The sequence below is a fragment of the Rhinolophus ferrumequinum genome, chromosome 10 (assembly GCF_004115265.2).
Source record: "Rhinolophus ferrumequinum isolate MPI-CBG mRhiFer1 chromosome 10, mRhiFer1_v1.p, whole genome shotgun sequence".
Lineage (NCBI taxonomy): Eukaryota > Metazoa > Chordata > Mammalia > Chiroptera > Rhinolophidae > Rhinolophus > Rhinolophus ferrumequinum.
In genome coordinates this window covers 18,688,672-18,713,445 of record NC_046293.1, presented here as the reverse complement: position 1 = coordinate 18,713,445, position 24,774 = coordinate 18,688,672, and the positions used below count along the sequence as shown (strand labels likewise).

At 34.1% G+C, this 24,774-nt stretch overlaps 1 protein-coding gene across 1 annotated transcript; it reads left to right on the top strand.

Moving 5' to 3' along the window:
• The first annotated feature begins 4,345 nt into the window (after positions 1-4,345).
• Positions 4,346-23,566, top strand: ACTR6 (actin related protein 6). The gene is made up of 11 exons (XM_033116175.1): positions 4,346-4,512; positions 6,404-6,521; positions 7,037-7,105; positions 7,975-8,098; positions 9,237-9,372; positions 9,463-9,519; positions 13,054-13,152; positions 13,246-13,324; positions 17,552-17,723; positions 19,368-19,506; positions 21,564-23,566. The coding sequence occupies exons 1-11, from the start codon at positions 4,445-4,447 to the stop codon at positions 21,691-21,693; spliced, it is 1,191 nt and encodes a 396-aa protein (XP_032972066.1). The 5' UTR covers positions 4,346-4,444; the 3' UTR covers positions 21,694-23,566.
• Positions 23,567-24,774: the final 1,208 nt, after the last annotated feature.

Sequence of the window (24,774 nt, the reverse complement as noted above, 5' to 3'; positions counted from 1 at the left end):
GGGCAGGAGCGTTACGGCCTGGAGGCGGGGCGAGCTCAGGGCGGGGCGTGCTCGGGGCGGGGCGAGCGCGGGCGGGGCGGAGCAACGCAGGCTTCCGGCAGACGCGGAAGTTATGCGTCCTCCACCCTCATTCAGTCCCCTTTGGTGGTGTCCTCCTTTGCCCAGACGCTGTTGGGCGCTTCCACTCCCAATCCCAAAACGTTCTTGGGCTTTAGTCCTCCCTCCCCAGCCCTGGACTTGTTCCTGCCTCCTTCACTGAGTCTCCTTTCACATCCTACTGTTTTATTTCCTCAGAATTTCTTCCACAAACTTAACTGCTTTCTTTGCTCTCTTTATCTACTCAGCTTTCTTCATATGCTTGCTTCAGTTTCTTCTCCTTTGCTAAGATATTCTGCTTTCCCCTGGCTAAACGCTATGTAATGCTTCCTCTGGTGATTTCAATCCTAAGGGAAGTAAAAGTTTGACAATATGCCCTAATGGAGTATAGGACCTGGGGATTAGAAGACCTAAATTCAAGTCCTGGCTCTAGTATTTTTCTAGCTGTGTTAATCTGGAGAAAATAATTTCCTTACTTTTAGCCTCCGTTTAATCATCTATAAAGTAGGTTAATAATATCAACCTTTTCGTCCTCACTAGGTTGTTGTACCTAACGAAATGAGGATGTGAAACTTCACTCAAAAATTTATATTAAAAGGAAGTTTTTGAAATAGCAGGGGGAACTATTACAGCTCCGCACCTTCACCCCACCCAGCCCCAAACCAACATTTTTCAGAGGTGAAAATGATCACCCAGTGATATCTAAAAGAGGAAAAGAAATTATACTACTTCCGAGAGATGTATCAGGAAGATGTGTGGGTATGTGTTGGGTAGAGGGGGTAGTTTACACATAATCCAACAACCCGGCCCTTTTTGAAGAGAATGGAATTGACTATTCACTCATTTAATATTTATCATGTACTATAAACTAGACACTATTCAAATAACTAGGGTTGCCTAAATGAAAACAAACAAATGTTTCTGCATCAAAGAGTGAACAGCCTAGCACAGAAAGGTAAATTGCTAGTGCTAAGACCTTGAGCCTCTGCCATTAGACTCTGCTTCAAATACTGGTTCAGACACTTTGTAGCTGTATAAACTCGGGCAATTTATTTAATCTCAGCCTCTCTACATAATGACTATTGGAGTAATGGTATCTAACTCAGGATGTTGTGAGAATTAAATGAGAATGAGACTATGCATATAAAGTGAATGTCTAGCATATGTCAAGCTCTTAATAAATGTTATTATTATCATTAACATAATTAAAAACAGGAACAAAGTGCTATGAGAACACAGAGGAGGGAGTGATTCTATCTGTTTAAGTCAGAGATAGACTTATAGTGGAGATATTATTTCAATGATGCAAATGTCAGCTTAATGTGTTAAAAGAACTGGCCCTGAAACTAAAGACTTGGACGTGAAACCTAGCCCTGTAGACAGTTATGTATGTGATCATAGGAAAGAATGTGATTTTTTTTTTCCTGTGTGATCATGGGAAAAAAACCTAGAGCCTTGTGCTATTTACCTTCAAAAGGTTGTTGTGAGAATTAGCCAAGCTAATCAAGATAAAGTACTTAGAGAGTTCCAAATACAATAAAATAGTAGCTATTATTATTAATTCATTAGGCAGAAAAGAATGTGTCAGCCAGGTGAAACACAGTTATAAAAAAGGACAGAAGTGTCAAAAGTTCATGGCTTCTAAATAGCAAGTGGCCTAAGGTAGCTAGAACAAAATGTGGATTCCTTTTCAAAGTAATATCAACGAATCCCACAGGTTAGTGTAGTTATAGTATATTTTCATTGAAAAAATACATGGTAGTAACTTTAATTTTACTCCCTGGATTGAGAGAACACATAATGTCACAAAACCACCATAAATTCAGTATTTAAAATTAATTTATGTTTTTGTTAATTGCTATTTAATTATCAAATTTTCAAAAAGTTAAAAACATGACTGTCATACAAATACATAATAAGTATGCATCAAAGATTTATGAACTCATATTAATGTAAGAGCCAACAAGATAGGGTATAAAGCAATTCACTCAATATGACAAATATGTTGCACATGTTCATCATGTATTTACAGCAAAACCATATTTTTAATTACTTTAAAATTATACATTGCCAAAAATACATATTTGAAAAGTAGTACTTACATGCTTGAGATATTTATGCTAAAACGTGGGAGGAGGAAGTGAATAGACTCAGAACTTTTACTGAACAGTCTGAACGGAAGCTGCCTCATACCGGCTCACAAGAACCTATTGTGTGCATCTCTCTCCAACTCTGTGTTCTGTGTTTGCTAACTTCAGTATAGCTTGAAATCAGCCATTGTGGCAGTATTTATATCACAGACAGTGGTAAACACTACAAATTAGGGCTTGATTTCCTGGACATCGGGTCATTACACATTTACCAGCACACACTTTGAGATGGGTTAAAGGGGAGTGAAATTGCAAATGTATGCGTATTATTTCATAGCAATTGTCAAGCCATGAAAGACTTCTTTGGAGAGTGTATTTGGGGAGGATGATCAGATTTCTGATTTAGAAAAATATCTGCTAATAATTAGGTGCCCAGTACAGAGGATAGGTCATAATGAGAAGAGAATGGAGGCAGGAAGGGCACTGAGAAAGCAGTGGCATTTTTAGGTGAGAAATAAAGCAGTTATCAGTAGAGATGAAAGGACATGGACAGATTCTAGAAATTCAGTCAAGGATTGGAGTTGAAGGTAGTTCAGGTTTCTTCTAGCTTGGGGCATTGTGTGGATCTTGGGACAGATCACTAATAAAGATAAGAAGTATAGGTAGAATTAGAAGTTTTGGAGATAAAATTCAGTTTGGGATTTGTTGCTTTAAGATTATCTCAGCATATCTGGGTAGAAACATTCAGGTTACAGTGGAAATGGAAATTCTGCTTTAGGATTTATCCATGTTTAATGATAGCTGAAGCCAAGAACAAAAATGATCCTGATAAAGGAACATGTAAAGGACAGCAAAAAGAGAAACTTAAATGTGAAAGGGATGATGACCAGAAGGAGAGATGGGATTGAAAGAATGTATTTTGAAAGAGATGAATAGAAATGATGGCTGTTCAATGATGTAAGATTTATAAAATATTGTTTACATGTTCGTAGTAAGGGATCTTATTGATTTAATATTAGAGAAAACAGAGTGACTAAAATTGGACATAATTTTGGACATCCAATGACTGTTTTTGATACAAAGTGTTATAGCACAAAAAGAAAAGAGTGCCTGAGTTCAGGGAGTTTGCCATACTATGCAAGTTAACAGAGAATGATCATATGATGATAACTACTACCAGGTACTTGACTTTCATCATTTATCCTCCATAAAATAATTCTGCAGAGGGGTGTTACTAACATCATTCCATTACACAGGCGAGGAAACTAAAGCATAGAGAGGTTAACTAACCTGTCCCAGCCATCTAGAAGCAAATCCAGGATTTGAGCTAGGAGTTTGAATTCAGAGACTGTACTCTTAACCACCATCTCTTTGATTTCAGTAATAGTTACTTACTTCACGAATTGTAATGACTAAATTACTTAACACATGTAAAGCTCTTAGAACTGTTTACCCACACACATTAAGCGCTGACTGTGTATTAATCACTATCATCTTGATCGCCCAAGATTACACAGACATTTTGTAGTAGAGTCCGGATTCCAATCCAGAATTCATTCTCTTAACCATTACGATACACGGGAGTGAGCCCAGAACATTACAGCAACACATAGGAGCACCTAATTTTATGAAGGGGAACGAGAGGAAGTGTGTCAAATGTCGAGAAGCCTTTTTAGGTAAGATACTCTGTCTTGAAGCACAAGTAGACAGGGGAAGAGTGTGAGTGTGAGGAAAAAAAGCAAGGCGGTTGACGGAACAGCATGTTTGTAATTAAGGGTGGTTGGATCCTACAGCAGGATGAGCAATGGCAGGGAATGAGGCTGAAGAGACCCCATGTTCAACACCATGCTGCCTTTGGATTTGCACTTTATTCTCCATAAATGTCACTGTCTGACCAATACTTCGAACACACATACACACACATACACACACACACACACCCAGGTTCGCTGCAGAGGTTAGAAGAAAGTTGCAGGAGAGAGTCATTATGTGAAGTAAAGGACAAATACGCAATGGGTAAAAAAGTACTACTACTCTAGGATCTCACCACGACATAAACGACTTAGGCTTGGAAGCACAGCACGACTCCCGCGGATAGGCCAGGCGGCTGCGCAGTCCCTGGCTTCCGGCGTCTGCCGTTGCTAAGGGAGACCGGAAGCGCGTCCTTAAGCTCCGCCCATGCAAACCATAGAGTGCCGGAAAAATTGTGAGCAGAAGTGTCGGAAAGAGAACGCTAAGGTGGTGTGTTTCGTGCTAAAATGACGACCTTAGTGCTGGATAACGGAGCCTACAACGCCAAAATCGGTTACAGCCATGAAAATGTATCGTAAGTGTTCGTTTTCTCCGAAGGATAAGGCATATACGCCTAGTAATTTCACATACTACGCTTCATCTAGGGACGTCAGTAAACTGCAGACGCCCCCACGCGGTCGCAACCTGAGCCAAAGGGATGCTCTTGTTGGAGCTAGGTGGTTGGGTTAATTTTGGGGTTCGCGGCCCGGGAAGTGGCACGTGTGTTTCGTTTTGTAACAGGAAATTGATCAGGAAAATAGGCTTCTAGAGAAGCGGTTCCTCGCAAAGAGGTCTGTACACAAAGTTAATGAATCCTCAGGAATCGTGGACAACATTTTGTTTGTATATACGTTTTCTTAGAGATGCGATTATAGCTTTCAGCAGATCCTGAGAGGGTTCCTTGACACCCCCCCGCTCCCCCCAAATGTAAAAACCACTGTCTTAGTGGCTGGAGACTTTGAAGGTTTGTGCCTGAGCCCTTCGAAGTGCTCATTGGCTGACGTGGTTGATTATAGAGTCAATTAAAGAAATGCTACAATAGCGTTCATAAAATAGATGTTTGCATAAAGAATAAGCAAATTTAAAGACACGCTTTTCTTACATTCACAGAGAATTCTTTCCTTTTCCTTCCTCTCTTCTTTTTTTAAGAGGACAGTCGAACTGCTTAGAAATGTAAATTGTTACAGTCTTCTAGAAAACATTTATCAATGTATATTGTTGTTATCCTTTGACACAGCAGTTCTATTATCAGTTACCTAAGGAATAAGTTGCTTCATAAGAGTAAATACGGGAAGCTCTCTATTATTTATAAACATTGTGTATGGTAGCAAAAAGAAAAAAAGGAAACAAGCTGAATAATCAATACCAAATTGCTTAAAATTATGATACAATCATAAGATTGACTAAAATGCACTTTTTAAAGTCATGTCCTCAAAGAGTATTTAAACATAGAAAAAATGACAGCATAGTAAATTAAGCATGTACAAAATAGTTTTGAACAGTATTAAATCAATATTCTTTCTCCCCACCCTCTCTCTCTCCACACACGTACACGTGTATAGTATGATTGATAATGGCTCCAATTTTCCTAAACAGATTGTGAGTTCTTGGTGGACAGCAACCATATTTAAAACTACTTCCTCCGTCTGTATCCTATTGCATCTTGCTGATTGCAAATCTTTGACTTAATGGAAACTTAATTTTATGGCCAGAATTTTGAACTTGTGTTTTGTTTTGTTTTTTTACCAGAATGGTATATTAAGGATTTCTGAATTGGTCAAACCACTATGTTGTACACCTGAAATTAATATAAAATAATGAATGTCAACTGTAACTGAAAAATTTAAAAAGGAGGGGAAGGGTAAAAGGAAATAAGAGGTTCAAATTTCCAGGTATAAAATAAATAAGTCATGGACATGTAAGATACAGCGTAGGGAATATAGTCAATAATATTGTGATAGCATGGTATGGTGTCAAATGGTTGCTGGATTTATCATGGTGATCATTTATTTAGGTATATAAATGTTAAATAACTATGGGGTATACCTGTAACTAATATAATATTGTATGCTAGCTATATTTTAACAAAGATCTTTAAAAAAAGAAGAATTTCCGAATTAAAGCCAGAAAGACCAGAAACTTTACCTAAGTTCCACTTTAATCTGTGTGGTGGCAGAACCAATACCCACCTGTAAAGATTTCTTGAAGATTATTTGAGAAAGACAAAGGGCCTAGTATAGAACCTCGTGCATACTAGAACCTTAAAAATAAAAGGCTTTTTAAAAATTATTTAAAGACAGAATGAGAAACACTGGTTTTGGATATTTTTTGGCATCCAAGGTGGTGGTTAAGTAAACATATTTTTAGCAACTAAGTATTTAGTTATGTTATTTTTTATATTATATTATTTGTTTCTTTGTTTCTAGGGTTATTCCTAACTGTCAGTTCAGGTCAAAAACAGCACGTCTTAAAACTTTTACAGCTAACCAGATAGATGAAATAAAGGACCCTTCTGGACTCTTTTACATCCTTCCTTTTCAGAAGGTAATTCAATTATATATCATTTCTAGCATTATAGACCTAAATTTAAAGATAATTTTAAAATGTATGTATAAGATTTTGTATGTATGGAAATATTTTTAGATCTTTAAGAAAAGGTTATTTTAAATTTTAAATAAGATCTTACTGAAACCAAAACTTGACATTGTCTTGTTAAAAATAAATGAGCATAATTTAGTTACTGATTGTGGGTATGGGTACTGAATTTTACTTGTTTGTGTTAAAGCTAAATGAGATAAATAAATTAAAGAAAATAAATATAGAGAGGCATCTCCCCATACTGGTGTCTTTTGTTCCTTTGACATTTTGGTTATTGTTAATTTGTTAATTCTTTGAACTTTTGAAAGGAAGGAAACAAAATTGGTTTGAAATTCAAATAGCATTAGATTGGTGAAAGTAACCATAAAGAGACAGAGTCAGTGATTTGGGATATATTGATATGATTTTTTTTAAATTGTTCAAATACTTTTAATAATTAAATTTATAACAACTTGTTTTAGGGTTACTTGGTGAATTGGGATGTTCAAAGACAAGTTTGGGATTACCTTTTTGGAAAAGAAATGTATCAGGTAACAAATTGGAGTATGTATTCAAATTTCTATTTCCACGTTTTATTCAAACGAAAAATTAGAAGTTATATTTTAGGATTGATAAACTTCTGAATATGTTTCAGGTATGTATTTAAGTCACTTCGTATACTGAGCCTAGCTGTGATTTTCAAAATATTAAATAAGTCCAAGTGAATAGAATTTCCATTTTGAAGTGGAATTTGGGATTGAGAAAATATAATCTGTATGTAATTCAAGATTAAACTTTTACTTCAGATTTCTATTATTAGAACAATTCAATGTCTCATTTTTATTTTCACAATAAAATATTTTTGCCTGCATATCTGAATGTATGAATATTATATATGGAAAATTTGTACTTCATTGTCTGTTGTGTGATTTTAGATATACTGAGAGAATGTGCAAACTTTAATGCTCTTAATGTGTGAGAGAGAATTATGTAAACATTAAATATCCTCAAGCTTCTCGCCTTTTAACTTTTAAAAACGAAATGGTAACTAACAGCCCCAATGCTTGTAGTTAATATCATTCATTACTTTTGCATAATTATCTTTAAACAATTTGATAGTACCATTTTTTTAATGCTACCATTAAGAGAGTTAAAATTGAATAATAGTTAAACTGCATGAATTCTGTAACCAGACCCCAGGGTTCAAATCCTAACTACGTTACTAACTAGTTATATGAATCTTGGTTAGTTACTCAGTTCTGTCCTTCAGTTTGCTCACCTATAAAATGGGTATCATCAGACCTGTCTCCTGTTGTGATTGGATTATTCTGAGGATTAATAAGTTTGTTTATGTATGCAAAACAAGTATTCATAATTATAATCACAAAGTCATAAAACTTGTGGGATTTTTTTCTCATAGGTTGATTTTTTAGATACTAATATTATTATCACAGAACCATATTTTAATTTCACTTCAATTCAAGAATCAATGAATGAAATCTTATTTGAAGAATACCAGTTCCAAGCAGTATTAAGAGTAAATGGTGAGTTAAAAGTTTTGATTGAAATTGAGTTATGTGAATATGGATATGAATAGGATAAAGAAACAGTTAAAATCCAAGAATATTGGGTTACATTCTTTTAGATTTGAAGGAAATAAAACATGGAATTTAAAAACTAGATGAACCCTTAGAGATTTCTCTCACTTTATCTTTTTACTAATATGATATTTCTCCCTAATGAGGTTACTTACCACATATTTCTAATCTCTTAAGCATTATTGTTTCTGAGGTAGTTATCTTTTCTGTGACTGATGTGTTCGCTATTGTTGTTATTATTCATTGAAATAATGTTAATAGTTCAGACTGCCAACATCAGGAAAAAGAATCTGTAAGTATCATTCAGAAGTAAGTTTATTAAAGATTAGAATTACATTACATAGCTGTACAATGAAAGTATTCAGATATTTAGCTTGAGGAGTTTAAGTCTATATGAGCAACAATGTACTGTAATAGTTAAGAGCACAATCCTAGAACAGTGTTTTCAACCAAGGGTGGTTTTGCTCCTGGGGGGACTTTTGGCAATGTCTGGAGACGTTTTTGGTTGTCACAATTGGGAGGGTGTACTGTCATTTAGTGGGTAGAGGACACAGATGCTGCTAAACATCTTATGGTGCACAGGCAAGCCCAAAAAGAAGGAATTATCTGGCCCAAAATGTCAATAATTATAAGGTTGAGAAGCCCTGGCCTAGAGTCACACTGCCTAAGTTTGAATCCTGGCTCTGTTACTTTCTAATTGTGTGGCTTTGGGCACATTCTTTAACTTCTCGGTGCTTCAGTTTCTGTAAAATGGGATTGTTCTGAGGATTAAAACACACATACTCATAGAGTTTAGAATTGTGCCCAGCATGTAATAAATACTCAGTAAAATTATCTGCTGTTAAAATAATTATGAGCTTTGAAATTAATATTTACCTTAAAAATTTGAGCACAAATTTGTCTTATATTTACCACAACAGTGATGTTTTAAAGTTTAAGTACTGCCAAGAACTTGTGACAGAATTATGCATATGCGTATAATTAACATTTTTCTTATAAAGTTTTTTTTGTGCTTGCCTTAGTTTGCTACCTTTATTGCTGTAAATTAAATAATTTAATTTTTGTCTTTATCTTTTTTTAATAGCTGGGGCTCTCAGTGCACATAGGTATTTTCGAGATAATCCTTCCGAATTATGCTGTATCATTGTAGATAGTGGATATTCCTTTACACATATAGTTCCTTATTGTAGAAGTAAAAAGAAGAAAGAAGCAATTATTCGGTGAGTTGCATTTAATTTTCATGTTTTTTCTTATGATACAACTGGGAAATGTGTAATAAACTGAACCAAATTTCCATTCTCCGTTTTTAGGATAAATGTGGGAGGAAAACTCTTAACCAATCATCTAAAGGAAATCATATCTTACAGGTAATACTTAGCTGTGATTCTCTCTGAGTATATGGTGCTGGCAATGAACTTTTTCAAGCAATTTAAATTTTTTCTCATCTTTAATTATAACTTTAGGTGGTAATTCTGTTACTACGCATAAAGCTATATAGCATATATAAATCCAAATGATATTCAAATTGAAAAGGTGTTTAGCATATAAAATGGTAGTGTCTACCAAAAAGAAATTTCCAAATTCTAGGGAGTTAATATGTTAATAGTATTATAAAATTATAAATGTACATGTAAATTGTAGAGCAAATTAAAAATGTGTGTAAGGAAATAAGGATATAAAAGGAAAATAAATCTCTGCCTTCTCTTTCCATTTCTTATGTCAGTATACTATTTGAACTGTATTTATCTTTATTTTTTAATTTCTATAAACCTTAATAATATATTGATATTTTTGATTCTAGAATAACTAATATTATTTGTCCACTATTTTAAAATGAGGAATTAGTATACTTATCCACCTCCTAACTTTTTTCCTGCCTCCTAAATTTTATTTATGCTGTTATTTTAAATTTTCTGTGTTTAAAAACGTAAATAGAATTCTTAAATCTCAATTTCTTGCTAAATTAACTTTGGCCGGTATAATACTGTCCATATTTCTTAGATCCCCTCTATGTTACATGAGAAACTGAGTGAATCTTCATTTCCTTCTGCCTGTCCTCCCTCCTTTACCGTCTTTCTTCTGTCAGTTATAACATTACCTTTTTTTTTTTTACCAGTTTTATTGAGCTGTAATCCACATACTGTGGAAGTCACCCATTTACAGTGTACAGTTCCATTGGTTTTTAGTATATGCATCTATTACCACAATCAATTTTAGAACATTTTCATTATCTCCAAAGAAATCCACTCCCATTATCTCGAGTCATCCCCCCAGCTCTAGTACATTTTTAAAAAACTTTTTATTCTGACATAATTATAGACTCAGGAAGTTGCAATAATGGTACACAGAGCTCTGTGTACTGGATATTTATGAGATTGGAAGCAACAAATTGGAAGGTTGAGACAGATGAGAACATTAACCAAAACCCAGGCAGTTTGAGTCCAGAGCCTGTACACTTAATCATTCCTCCGTGCTGAATGGAAAAAACTTTATATATTTTGAAAAGCAAGGCTGTTGAAGTTGAACTTGAAGAGAATAAGCTAGAAAGAATACCTAGAAATATGTATGGAAAAGAATAATAGTGAAAGGAGACTTTCTGTAGTAGATGATAAAACGTTTTTAAATTGTAGTAATTAAATTAAGGTGATATTTGTATGCAGATCCACTGATCAGTGAAACCGAATAGTTAATCCTGAATCAAATGTTATATGTTAAAAAAAAGAACAGTATATACTAAAGAAAGCATCAGAAGCCAATGAGGAGAGGGTTAATTATTCAGAAAAGAATACAGGGAAAGTTCACTCTTTGTAGAAAAATTAAAATTTTAATTTGCCTCATACACTAAAGTTCAAGTGAATTTAAGACTTACATATAAAAAGAAAACCACAACAAGAAAATATTTAACTGAGTTGGCTAAGCATAAAAACAATAGCAGAAATAATAAAGGATATATTTTTCCTACAAACAACTTTTAAAAAAAGTTTTATTGAAGTAAAACATTATATATATATGTATATATATATATACACATATACGTATATATATATATACATATATATGTATATATGTATATATATATACAGAAAAATTGATAGTCTTTGAGTGTACAACTCAGTGAATATACCCAAGTAACCAGGACACAGTTCAAGCAGAATATTACCATCACTCTTACTTCCCCTTTGTTCCTAGTTAGTCTGGAAAAACGACTGACCGCCAACAAGATAGATTTTGCCAGCCTTTGTGCTTAAGTACATAAAAAATTTAAACCTTATGTATGTCAAAAGCCTTTGTAAACAACACTAAAGTAAACATAAACTTGAAAAAATAATTTATTAGAAACTACCCTGGTATAAAATGGTTAGATAATTCTCAGAAAACAGATAGTCAGTGACAAAGATAGATAATCATTAGAAAGTTACATGCAGTCAAAGGATAAATATGGGTAATTCTAGGACATAAAAAATGTTAACCATCTATAGTAATTAGATTCAATTCAAATATTAAGCATTTGTTTAGCAGATTGGGATACATGAATTAACAAAACATAAGAATTCCTCTTTCTCATGGCTCTTAGTAAAGAAATGCAAATTAAAATACCATTTTTTACAATCCAGATTAATAGAATTTTTTTCAAAAGATGATGATGTAGATTTGTGATACGGACACTATTATTTGCTGCTGATCAAAGCATAACTTGAAAAAACTTTTCTGGTAAATGATTTGGCAGTATACCAAAAGACTAAAAGTATTTCATATTCTGTGTCCTAGAGTGAATAATGAGATAACCAGAGATATAGATACAAACAACTATATTTCGTTGATTCTGAGTTGTACTTTTTTACATTTTAATATCTGAAATTGAGATGAATCTTCCAATCATTGGTAACTTAGAATTATCATAGTTTAATTAGCATTTTTTCTTCTCATTGGTACTATCATGCACCTAAGAGAAAGTGGTATATGGTATATATGAAGATGTTATAATAAAAGAAAAAAGATAGAAGCAATAATAATGTTTTTTATTTATTGAGTACAGGAACTATGCTAAACACTTTAAATATATGATTAGAATCGTGCTTATTACAGCTATGTTAAATTGGTGATCTTATCACGATTTTAGAGATGAAGATACTGAGTTCCATAGAGGTAAAGTAACTTGGCTAAGTGGCAATTAAATCTAAGTCTCTGACTCCAAAGTCCATGTTTATAAACACAAAAGTATTTTTCCTCCCTATTCTAAACTTCCAACATTAGGAATATTGATAAATATATTTTAATAGGCCCCTCTGAATATTACAGGGCAGTAAAGAGTCACTTTTAAAGACTATGTAATAGCATAAGAAAATGTTCATGAGATAATGTTTAGTCTAAAACGTAAAAAGAAAACACGTACATAATCTAAATGCAGAGAAAAATACTCAAAGGAAATAACCTCGCATTTTTGTTTGTTTTTTAAAAATCTTTATATTAAGTCTGTGTTTTTTTTGATTCACTCATCAAATATTTGTTACGCGTCTACTTTGTGCCAGGTACTGTGTGCTGACTCTTAATACTTACATAATCAGAAAAGAAAGCAAAGAGTTAAGGCAAGATTCTATTCAGAATGGTTAGAGGAAAAACTTTGCTCCTTAATTGGAGAAACCTTACCACTTAAGACCTCTGTTTTCAATTTCCTCCTGCAAACTAAACTAATACTTGCCCTCAGAGGGATAATGTGTAGATGACATAAGATAATGGACATGAATATTCCATAAAGTTACAAATATTTTACACATTCCAGAATTCATTTAAAAAAATTAGTTACCCAAAAATTTAATTCCAGAAAAAATGTTTTCAATGATAATTGTAAGTTACATTTAAATTTTTCCATTTTAAATGTTGTAACTTTTATTTCTCTTTAGGCAGCTACATGTTATGGATGAAACACACGTGATTAATCAAGTAAAAGAAGACGTATGCTATGTGTCTCAGGATTTTTATAGAGATATGGATATCGCCAAGTATGTATAATGGTAATCTAAGAATTGGGAAGTTGATTCTTGGGTAATGTTACACGTTGTTAAAGTATTTCATGTCTCTATTTTGTTTTTCAGGTTGAAAGGAGAAGAAAATACAGTAATGATAGATTATGTTTTGCCTGACTTTAGTACAATTAAAAAGGGCTTTTGTAAGGTAATTAGAAAAATCCTCAATGGTATTTCTTCAAGTGACCACTTCAGTCCGACTTGAAAAGCATGCAGCTGGGATTGGCGGTTTTACAGAGTTACAGTATTGACTACTGCCCTCCAGGTGGCCATTTCTCCAGGCGCAAGTGTATAAATGATTAATAAATACAAGTATCTCACTAAAGTTATTTAGAAAAAGAACTGTTCGTCAAATGATAGCACATGGACAGATCTGGAGATAAGCAGTATTATTACCTATGTTATGGTTAACCCTTTGCTGTTTACTTAAGAATTAATTTAAATCCAGTTAGAAGTTGGTTATTTGCCTGTTGTGAATATTACTGATACAGCTGACCTCGGGCTGAATTGTACCCATGGTTGGTCTGATATGATCAGATTCTAGTTGCAAAGGGCAACATCCAATGCATTTTCAAAATGTTGAGAAGTGTTTTATCTTGGATGTCAAAATAAAGTAATTTCTCCTTATGTTTGATCAGCTCAGGTAAACTATCAGTTCTGTGTTTGGATAAATGTGAAATTTGCCCTTCTAGTTACTGGCTTGATGAGAATGTTAAAAATCTTTGGTAAGAAATGGAAGCATATTTGCGCAAGGAGACATTTATGGTAATCTTCATTGCAGTATACTTTAAAAGAGTGAAAAAATTGGGAACAGCCTAAATATCCACTAATGGAAAAAGAATAAATAAACTTGTATATTCATATTATAAAATAAGCAGTAGTGAAAATGAAGTAGAGCTACGTGATCACCATGGATAAGTCTCAGAAACATGTTTCTGTCTAAAACATTTAAAACATAATAATGTTTAAAAGCAAGTTTTAGAAGGATATATACAGTTTCAGGCTATGTAAAATAAATTACGTTTAGGAATATATGTACGTATGAAATACATATAAGTATATAAGAATATGAGTATGAAATAACAGTATAAAACTATATATATATGAACGATAACACCAATTTTAAAAGGGGAGTATTACTTTATCTGTAAAGCTGCATGAAACTGGTTGATAGATACATGGGTTTTATATAATTATACTGCTTTGTATGCCTGAAATGTGAAAAATGAAGTTTTTGGCCAGATTATGAGGTGAAATACAAATCAGAATTCAGAGTAGGCTACCCGATGTCTTATAAAATTGAAATCATTCTGCAGTGTCCTTAGAGAAATAGATCCTTGTGGAAGTACTGGGGCTGTCTTTTAGAGGAGGGAATTGGGACAGATTATGGGATCAGGTTGCCTGGAGGACATAAACTAGGGAAACTGGAAGCCCAAGTCCTACATAGGTTATAGAATGTGTTCTTATCTTTATACGACAAGGAAAACTGCTCCAAACAGATGGACATCAAACTACTTCCTCATTAAGCACATTTGATCATCCTTATATATTATAGCTGATCAAAAGACTCCAGTGATGTAAAACACCTGAAGGCCAGTTTATAGCGCTCTGTAGAGTTAATGGTGGATGTAAAGTAATCCATATTTCTACAGGGGTGGACCCTGAGTAAAGTCTAAGTGATTCCCAATTTCTCCAAGCCTGACTGGTTGTTGGAGTCAGCTGGCCACTTGAAGAACAATCAGTATTCATGTTCTCGGTTCCTGTCCCTGGAAGTACTTAGTGCCTGAGTTTGAAAACTTAGGCTTAATCTTAAAAAAAGAAAAAGTCGCCTTCAGATGGTTGGTTTGTCAACTGGGTTAGGAATTCTTTCTTTTTTAAAATGTAGTTCTCTCCTACCCTGCAAATGACAACCTGTCAGTTTATTGGACGTTATCTACTAAACTGCCAGTTTCCTCCTTGCCAAATCATAAGCCTTGTTTTTTCAAACCTGCACCTTGTCTACTGAGCCAGCATATAGGTGTGGTTATTCCACTTGATCATTGTTTTACTCATTATCGTTGGAGAAAAAAGAAAGAAGCCACATTATTTTGTTTGCATTTCTTTTATTGGCCTTTGGCCTTGTGATCAGAATCTTCTTGTGGACGGTGCTTTAACTCAGTATAGAGTTCTTGTTACTTGTATACTTTGATATCAGTTGAGTGGACAGAGTCAGTTGGACTGGACTTTTGCCAGATGATGGAATGTTACATAGAATGTCTGTTCCAAAAATATTGGTTTTAACCTTTTCGTTGTCAATTAATGTTAACATTTATACTTTATTCACAATGCATGTTAAATCACGCATATTTCAATAATTTTTAAAATTTAGAAAGTTATATTTTGTTCATGTTAAGATTACTCCTAAGATGTATTATTTTTAATTTAGTGCGTGATTAACTTGTTTTCATTGTTGCCTAATAACATAACAACTTTGATCAAACGGCTGATAAATATTTATGAAATTAGAAAAACAATATATACAATGAAAAATAATTATATTTGTTTGAGAGCCTTTATACGTCGAATATTGTTAACATTTGGACCTTGATAGTTTGTCCAAGAATATTTTTAAATACCTAGGAAAAAATTACAACCTTGATTTTCTAATGATGATAGTAACAATAACAGTAAGGTCTATAATATTGTCAGTGATTACAACACATAGAAATTCTAGTTTTATCTCTTATCAGAAAATATAAAGTATAATGCACTTGACTGACCTGAATTGAGAAAGTAGCCTTCATGATTAATGACTATCACATTCTGCAGAGCCATTGTAGTTTAAACTGATCCTTTCTTTCATGGTACCAGAATGAAATTTATGATGGCTGCGTAGTACCCATGGCCTACATTAACCAAAATAGCAACTCCCAGAAGCTCTTATAAATTCCATCATTTTTCTCTGTGTAAAACAAAAACCTTTTTGTAATTGCACTCTTAAAAGCCAACTATTTGTAGTTCCAGATTACGTATTAACAATTAATGGCTTTAGAGCTAACATTCAATAAGGATATCTAGTTCTAGCTCTTTTCCCTAGTTAGATATTTGATCTTGGGTAAGTTGCATGATCCTCTTCTATAAAATCAGAGCTCTGGACTAGATAACCTCTAATTTTTTGGCAACTGACCTCCAAGTCTGCATTTGTCTCAGGTTATTTTGAGTGTTGACAAAATGAGTTCTGTCCTTTCAACTCAAGCCAGTATCACTTTTCAATGAATTTATAAAATTATAGGAAATATTTTTCATTCTACCTGAGAAAGAATATCTGTGAATGAATAACATTCTTTGCTAGTGTAATAATAGTTTAATTGAGTTAAAAGTGATTCATAGTTCTTCCTAAAGTATTGTGAATATTGTTTAATTTTTAGGTTATTTTTATTTAAAAATAAAGTTTCGAACATGGAATTTCCAAATGATAACAAAAACATCGTTGGCTTACATGCCATTGTTCAAGAGCTTATTGAATACTTACTGTGTACCAGTCCTATGCTACGTAGTGGATATGTGATGGCGTACAATATAGACTATGAAGGATAATACAGGGTGATAGTAGAGAGGAATGGAGGGACCTTTATTTGGGAGTCAGAAAAAGCCTCTCTGAGGAGGCTGAAATCTGAATAGAGAGGAGATGACTGATTATATTAAAGAATCTGTAGTAATCTTTATATACATTACTCTTTAATAAGTTACTAATATTTCTTTTCATATGTTTTAAGTATTTTTATACTTATATAAAGGATTGGGATATACTCTGATATGGGAGGAAAATTGCATGATATGAGTCAAATGAAGTGAGTGTCTATAACTGAATCTAGAAGAGCTGATGATTCTTAGTAAAATTGAGAGGGACCATTATTTTAATGATGTAGGATGTTACAGAAGATTATTTTTTCTGGCTCCATCAGGAACATAGCTCACAGATGGGTGGGTTAGCAGGAAAAAAAAGAGAATTCCAGTGATAGTGCCCAATGCCTACATCATTTAGAAATCAATTTTCAAGTAGAGATTGCATCTGGAATCAGTCTACTGTTATAGGTAGATTATGAAGTTCCCACTCCTCAGTTCTCCTTTCTTTCTGTGTTAAAATGTATGGAATGAGGCCAGATTATCTCCCGGGGAATAGTATATTATTATGTCCAGGGGAATAGTATATTAGAGTCAGTAATTATTTATTTTAATAGTTTAGGCAACAGGAGAGAAGGCCACATTTTTCTAACTGAGCATCCCGAAACTTCCAAGAACTTGGTTAATATATTAGTATTACATATTACTAAATGTTATCAGTTATGTGAGCTAGATAATGTAGCTTAAACATTTTATCTTATTTTTCTTTAAGCCAAGAGAAGAGATGGTGTTAAGTGGAAAATACAAATCTGGGGAACAAATTCTTCGTCTGGCCAACGAGAGATTTGCTGTTCCAGAAATACTCTTTAATCCTTCTGATATAGGCATTCAAGAAATGGGAATTCCAGAAGCTATTGTCTATTCAATTCAGAACTTACCTGAAGGTACATAGGTAAAATATTGAGTAGTAATGGTAGTTTTAAAATATCATAAGCTCTCTGAACCCTAGAGAAGTCATCTGTTTCTTTTAAATAATTTCAGCAAATGGCAAGTCTTTTATTTGTGGAGATTTCCAGATCCAATAATGTACTTGAATAATTCTTACTTTATTGGTGCTAGATTATAAATTAGATATAGGAAAAGTCATTGTGGTCCACTTAAACTTGAATAAATTCATCTCTCCATGAGAATTAAATTGCCATATCCATTTTAGAAAAAGTTTTAATTTAACAAATTTTCACAGAATAGAAATTTATACTTAGCAATTTAGTGGTTTTTAACTGTTGATGGGATTCATTTGTTCTTTCTCTTGTATTTGGATTAATCTATAGGAAGTTAATTTTAATGAGATTGAAGTATGGCTCTTTCAAGTGATGTCTAGGTTCTGAAACATTTAACTAAATTATGTTCAGTGTCTTCCTAGTTAATAAGGGACAGTCTAGGCATTGGAAAAAATGTAGCACGTGAAATATCTTTTCCTCCCATTGAAAAAAAAGAATGAAAAAGAAAGTCACATAATGCTATCACCCTAATATAATTATTTCACAACTATTTTAATATTAATATTTCATACTAATTTCACATTTTACAGTCATGAGGTATATAACATATTGTCCTAAACTGCCTTAATGCCATGTCATGACACTCAATGTCTATATAAGGGAACTTGTTTCTTGTTTTGTGAACAGAAGCATTATGTGGGATGGCCAGTACCTAATTATTGTACTAATAAATTTTCCTGTGGTGCTTAGTAGGCTTTTAAAAGTGGCTAACCATATGACACTTAATGTTTGCCCTCATGTAACTAATGAGTATAGAACATTTTCTTTAAATATTATTATAGATTATGAGTATTTTTCCCTATCAAATGTAAATATTGCAAAGTGCTCACATAAATATCTGTCTCAATGAGATAACATGGAAATTTGGACTCCCAAGTTAAAAAGTCATGAAGGACCTCCTTTTTATTTTTACACTAGCTCAGAATCTCAGCCTATATAAAGACCCTGTCCATTTTAGGGAAGAACAATTGTAATGATTAAATGGCGGCTACTAGGATGTTACTCATTTATGTACAGCTTACACGTGTAATATAATAAGTAGTGAGTAGCTCAACCCCTTTAGCCTTTCTTTTAAAGATCTATGAGGTCATATTTCTGCTTAATGTGTCTGTCTAAACTATAATCTGATTACAAAATCTTAGAAATTATAATTTATATGGTTATGAAAAATTATATAGTTTCTGAACCAGTGACTGCTGTTTCCCCGTACCCCGAAAATAAGCCCCAGTTAAGATCATCAGCCAGATGGACACAGTTATGACGATGTTCCAGAAGAAGATGACATGACTGTATTTGAACAAATGTAGATTGTTGTACATGAAAAAATAAGACATCCCCTGAAAATAACACCCTAATGCATCTTTTGGAGCAAAAATTAATATGAGACCTGGTCGTATTTTCGGGGAAGCACGGTATAATCCCTAATTGCTTTTACCTAAGCCCTCATCCTTATCATTCCAGAAAGATAAGTAGACAGATTTTCTAATGCCTTTTTTCTTCCCTTTCTCCTTTTTTTTTCTTTTAAAGAAATGCAGCCGCATTTTTTTAAGAACATTGTTTTGACAGGAGGAAATTCCCTTTTCCCAGGATTTAGGGATCGGGTTTACTCAGAAGTTCGATGTCTCACTCCAACAGATTATGATGTTTCTGTTGTGCTGCCTGAAAAGTAAGTGTTGGCTTATATAGAAACAAAACATGGAAGTCATTTCGTAGATAATGTGGTCTATAGGCAGACTTGAGTTTAAAACCTGGTTCTACTACGTTGGCAAGTTTATTTCACCTTTGGAATCCTCATTTTCCTTTTCTCAGAAATTGAACTGACAGACCTTACATTTCAGTGGATTAAATGGGATGAAGTATGGGAAGTGCCAACCATAGTGGTTTGTACATAGTGGGCATTCGGTTAATGTAAGATCAATTCCCTATAGTCAGTCAGTCCTCATTCCTAAGAGATTTTTACAGGCAAAGCAATTAGGTTATTATCTACTTGAGTTATCTGAGATGTATCATTTCTTGAGAGTTTCTATCCAGTATAGAAATTTAAGAATTGAACCATTAAGGTAAATTATGTCAGCATTTGAGATCTTGCTTCCTGGCAATTGTCATCAGTTTTGGCTCAAATAAACTCTTATAAAAATTGAAAAAAAAAAAGATTAAGTTATGTAAATTCCTAAGTTGTTTTGGAATGTTTTAAAATAATTTAAAATATTTTAACTAACTTTTACACTTAACAAATCTTTCTTAAATTTAAAAGTATGTCACCCCTCCATCTTATTAGAAAAAGCAGGTATCATTATCTCCACTTTAGTGGTAAAAAAAAAATTAAGGTAGGTTGGTGCAAAAGTAATTGCGGTTTAAAAGGTTAAAAATAATTTCAAAAACCGCAATTACTTTTGCACCAACCTAATAGACTTTCAGATCTGTAAAAAAGGTTTATAGGTTATCCTGTTCAACGTTCATATTTTATAAATAAAGAAACAAGGGCCCATGAGTTGGCAAAGGCCTTACAGTGAGTTAACAGCGGTGACCATACTAAAATCCAGTTCTCTTTACCTTGAGGCAGAAGCCCTTACCAAATATGTGACTAAGTATCCCCTCCTCCCAAGTCTTAAGTGGCAGAATTGCATATGAAACCCTACATATCTGACTCTTGGAGTTGTGTTTTAAAGCTAAAGTAGAATTTTTCAAAATCTATAGCAGTTAGTAGAAGACCCTATTACTTAGTTTTATAGCTATCAGATAATAGCCATTAGATATTAAAATAATTTTTAGCAGCATTAATGTTCATATACTCTAGAGTATGAAGCATATTGGACTTTTATTCTACATTTTAAATGTAAATCATGCACATGTTACAGGCCAAGGGATCCGCAGAAATAGTTTTATTCTTCATTTATTCACCAAATCTTTATTGCACATCTAGTGCTCGTGTGTGTGTGCGCGTGTGTGTACATACACACACATTCCCCCCACCTAAGGTTAGAAATTCAGTAAATACAAAACATGTATTAACTTTTTAAATCATTTTTCAGATTTGAAACTGAATTGCGGATAGAGGAACAGTAGAAATAGAATTGAGTCATAACACAAAGTATAAACCGCTTGTAGATAAAACCAAAGTAAATGTTTAATGTGCTCTAATTATACTTACTGTCCATGTCCTACCATGTAACTCTTTATCATGCACTGTTTTCTAAATGTCTCATTTATTAAAGGCAACAAAGTATAGCAGCAAAGCACAGACTGTGAAAACAGTCCAGGTTAAATGCTAGTTGCAGATTTAATCTCTCTGAACCTCATTTTCCAACTCTATAAAATGGGAGTTATTTTATATATATATAATTCATGTTTCATGAATTGCTTTATGAATTAATGAATTAATGAGATGACATATCTCTGCCACACACAGAAGTTGGACTTGGTTATGACGACATTTTTTGTTTTAGGCATTTTTGGTCTTTTGCTTGTATTCTTGTTTTTTACTAAAAGTAGAAGGTCCATAAATACAGGGCACTAGGAAAAAATCCAAAGAACACTTCCTTGTAGTTGTGACCAAAGTTCTTTCTGAGTTTGCTTTACTTCTATGAAGTTTATGCTTATTTTCATACTTCAAATGGTTTTCTGTTAAATCAGGTTGGGTAGAGATTGCCATACTTTAGTTACTAATTAATGTTTCAGTTCCATAAAACCATCTGGGTTCATTTATTTTACCTTTATTTTTAGCCCTATTACTTACGCCTGGGAAGGTGGAAAATTGATATCAGAGAATGACGATTTTGAAGATATGGTGGTAACAAGAGAAGACTATGAAGAAAATGGACATAGCGTCTGTGAAGAGAAATTTGATATTTAAGAAACATTTCTGAATGAACGTTTTTTGGCTACTTGTGACAAAGGTTTAATTTCAGTGTTCTTTTTAAAGGAGGTTCAGCGTCTGTGTTACCTTTCATCTTAAGATAAAGTCTTAACTTATGTAAATACTTTGCTCGCTCCAAGGGTAATTTTCAAAGGTTTCTAAGCTAGGTTATTCAGTAAACTGTAACTCAGCCCATATTTGCGTTTAAGACCTAGACTCCCATAACAATGCTTATGCTGTTTTTGAGAGCAGGTTTTCTTTCATTAGAAGATGAAAGGTTGAATGCGTTTTAAGTTTAATTCTTCATAGCTGAAAGCAGAAACTTAGCTGTCTCACTGGTCAATTTTCCTAGAAAATAGTTTTGTGTGACTATGATTAGGAGTTGGCCAAAGTGTTTTCAGGTTGTTACGATTTCTTTCTCTCTTAGAATTAAGTATTTTATTTTAAAGTTTTCATTTTTATTTGTATATACAAAAGTTGGGAAGACTAATCTTGTGGGTGTTTAAATGTTTATTTTTTACTCAGAGTAAGTTTGAAAGGGTAGAGACTAAAGCGTTTTTATTCACTAGTTTGTTGGCAGAAATGTATTATTTCACTCAAAAATACTGTACCAATTTTTGGGTTAAAAAGAAATTTGAAGTTAACTTGAGGTTGTTTAAAAACTCTTCATACAAATGTCAGCGTTTAGTTTTAAAAACTCTTTTATATAATCCACAGTAAGCATATCGAGATGTTAAAGGCTATAGCTTTCCAATTTAAGGAAATAGCTGTCAGTGATCTTAATGGATAGATTAAGTAGGCTTCTTTGATTGCAAACAGTAGAAACTCATTGGGGCTATCCCAAGCCAAACAAAATTTATCAGCAGGACCGAGAACAGCTCGTAAAATCTGAGAAAAATACTGGACCTTAGAAAGAATAAAAACCAGATAATCTTAGGAATGTAAGTTATAGAAATTGAGAGACAATCCTTACAGAGCACTGCCATCAAAATACCTCAGCTTCTGTATTTTATATCTTATGTTATTGTGCTCATGAATCAAATTCCTACCAGTCTCCTTACCCCATTTAGGATTATGTGCCTACCCCATGGCTCTGGGGACTTTGACAGTCTACTAAGATAGCCTAGGGTGAAAAAAGGTAGTTTCCCAAAAGGAAATCAAGGTGAAGAGAGAGAGATGCTGGGCGGGGTAAAGGAGCTGTCTACTACAATCATTATTTGGGTTAATTATTTGGGCTAGGGCCTGATCAGTCCTTCTTAAACCTAGGTTGGTTATTACAGAGTTGTAATTGATTGTATTTGTGTGATTCCTGTTACTAGTGTATAATCTGTGGGCAGTGTAGCAAAAAGATGCTGGTAGCATTTTGCAACCATACCGTATAATAGTGCTAGAATTTCAAGGTGATATGGTTGGAGGTCAAAAGATAAACCCCCATTTAAAGGACTTTCCTTGACTTGGCCAGGACCTCATCTTGGACAGGCAAAATACTGTCACACCAACCAGCGTGTTTTCCCTGTGAGGAGCGGGGGCATTCTTCAAAGCTGCATTCCCCAACCATGCCCCGGCCCGAAGTCTTATGTTCTGCTGAGAACGATGGGTGTATGTTCACATTCTTACTACAGTAAATTGTAATTTCTCTACACAGTGTAGGTTTCATAGTGCTCATTTTTGAGACACTAAAAATTCATTTCTGAAATTAATGAACATTGACCCCCCAATCCTTTATCTCTAGCATCAAAGCTCCCATGCATTTCTCCCCCCCCTTCTTCCGCCTCCCCCACCCCCCCACTCCGGTTCAAGCCGTTGTTTCTCAGTCTAGTTGTGTAGGACACAGCTCCCTGGCCCAGGCTGGTATTATGAGCCTTGCGCCTCCCCCCACCCCCCACTGAGGCAGTCGGTCGCCAGTCGTTGGTCAGCTGCTCACAGCAACTCATGGCAGCTCTTGCCTGCTGCAGCCCGTGGCAGCTCACGCCAACCTCTGACTGCTCACAGCAGCCCATTTCCAGGGAGAGCTGTTGTTCACAATCTTAGCTGTAGATGGCGCAGCTCACTGGCCCATGTGGGAATCGAACCAGCAACCTCCGCCTTAGGAGCAGGAGCAGGGCTCCACCCACCTGAGCCACCAGCTGGCCCTGCTCCCATGCATTTCAACACCTAATTTTCAAATTTTGTTTCTAGAGATACTATACAGTAAGTTAATTTCAAAGAGAACATTTAGCCTAAATAATAGCATGAGATGATGCATTAAAGATTTCTATTAGTTTGCAAAAATATTGATGATTTGAGATTTACTAGAAGTAGAGAGAAAACTTAGCTACATTTGAATTTATAATTTTTATTGTAATTTTCATGCATGGAAACATGTTCCAGTGTTGGCCATGCTTTATATACACCATGAGACAGTAGAGGATTAGGATTTACAGCAATGAGTAGTCAAGATAAAACAGTCCTCTCAAACACTTTTCAGTCTTGGTTTTGAATTTTTTAATTCAGTGGTGATTGGCTTGACATAGCAAACTGATCATGTTCACCTACCTCTTTACCTGTATCAGGTCCCTTTAAACATCTCCAGCGGAGAAGGGAGGGAGGTAAAAGAGATCAGGGAGGAATGCACAGGGAGCGCTTCAGTGCTATTTGTGACATATTATTTTTTAAGCTGAGTGATGGGCACATGGATGTTCATTATATTAGAATCTATACTTATTGTGTGTTATGAAATAGTTGATACTATATTTTGATAGAAAAGTAGATCCTTAAGTGACTCTAGGAAACAAAAAGGGTGCCATTAATGAACAAATGTGGAGGAATTTCTAAAAGATGGAAAACAAATTGCATTAACTTGTTAGAGAAAGAAGAACAAGAAAGCCCTTGTCCCAGATCAGAGCAGGAGAAAACTAAAGACATAAAAACAAGTACAGAGATATTTTAATTCTGGGCAAATACAGAGAGTAGGAGTTCATGAGCGAGCCATTAAAAGAATAAATCGGAAACAGCTGAGCACTACTCCCTTGCTTGGAATTGAGGCCCAACGGTAAGAAGAGAGGTGTTCGAGTTGGAGAGAGAAAGAATAGAACCTGA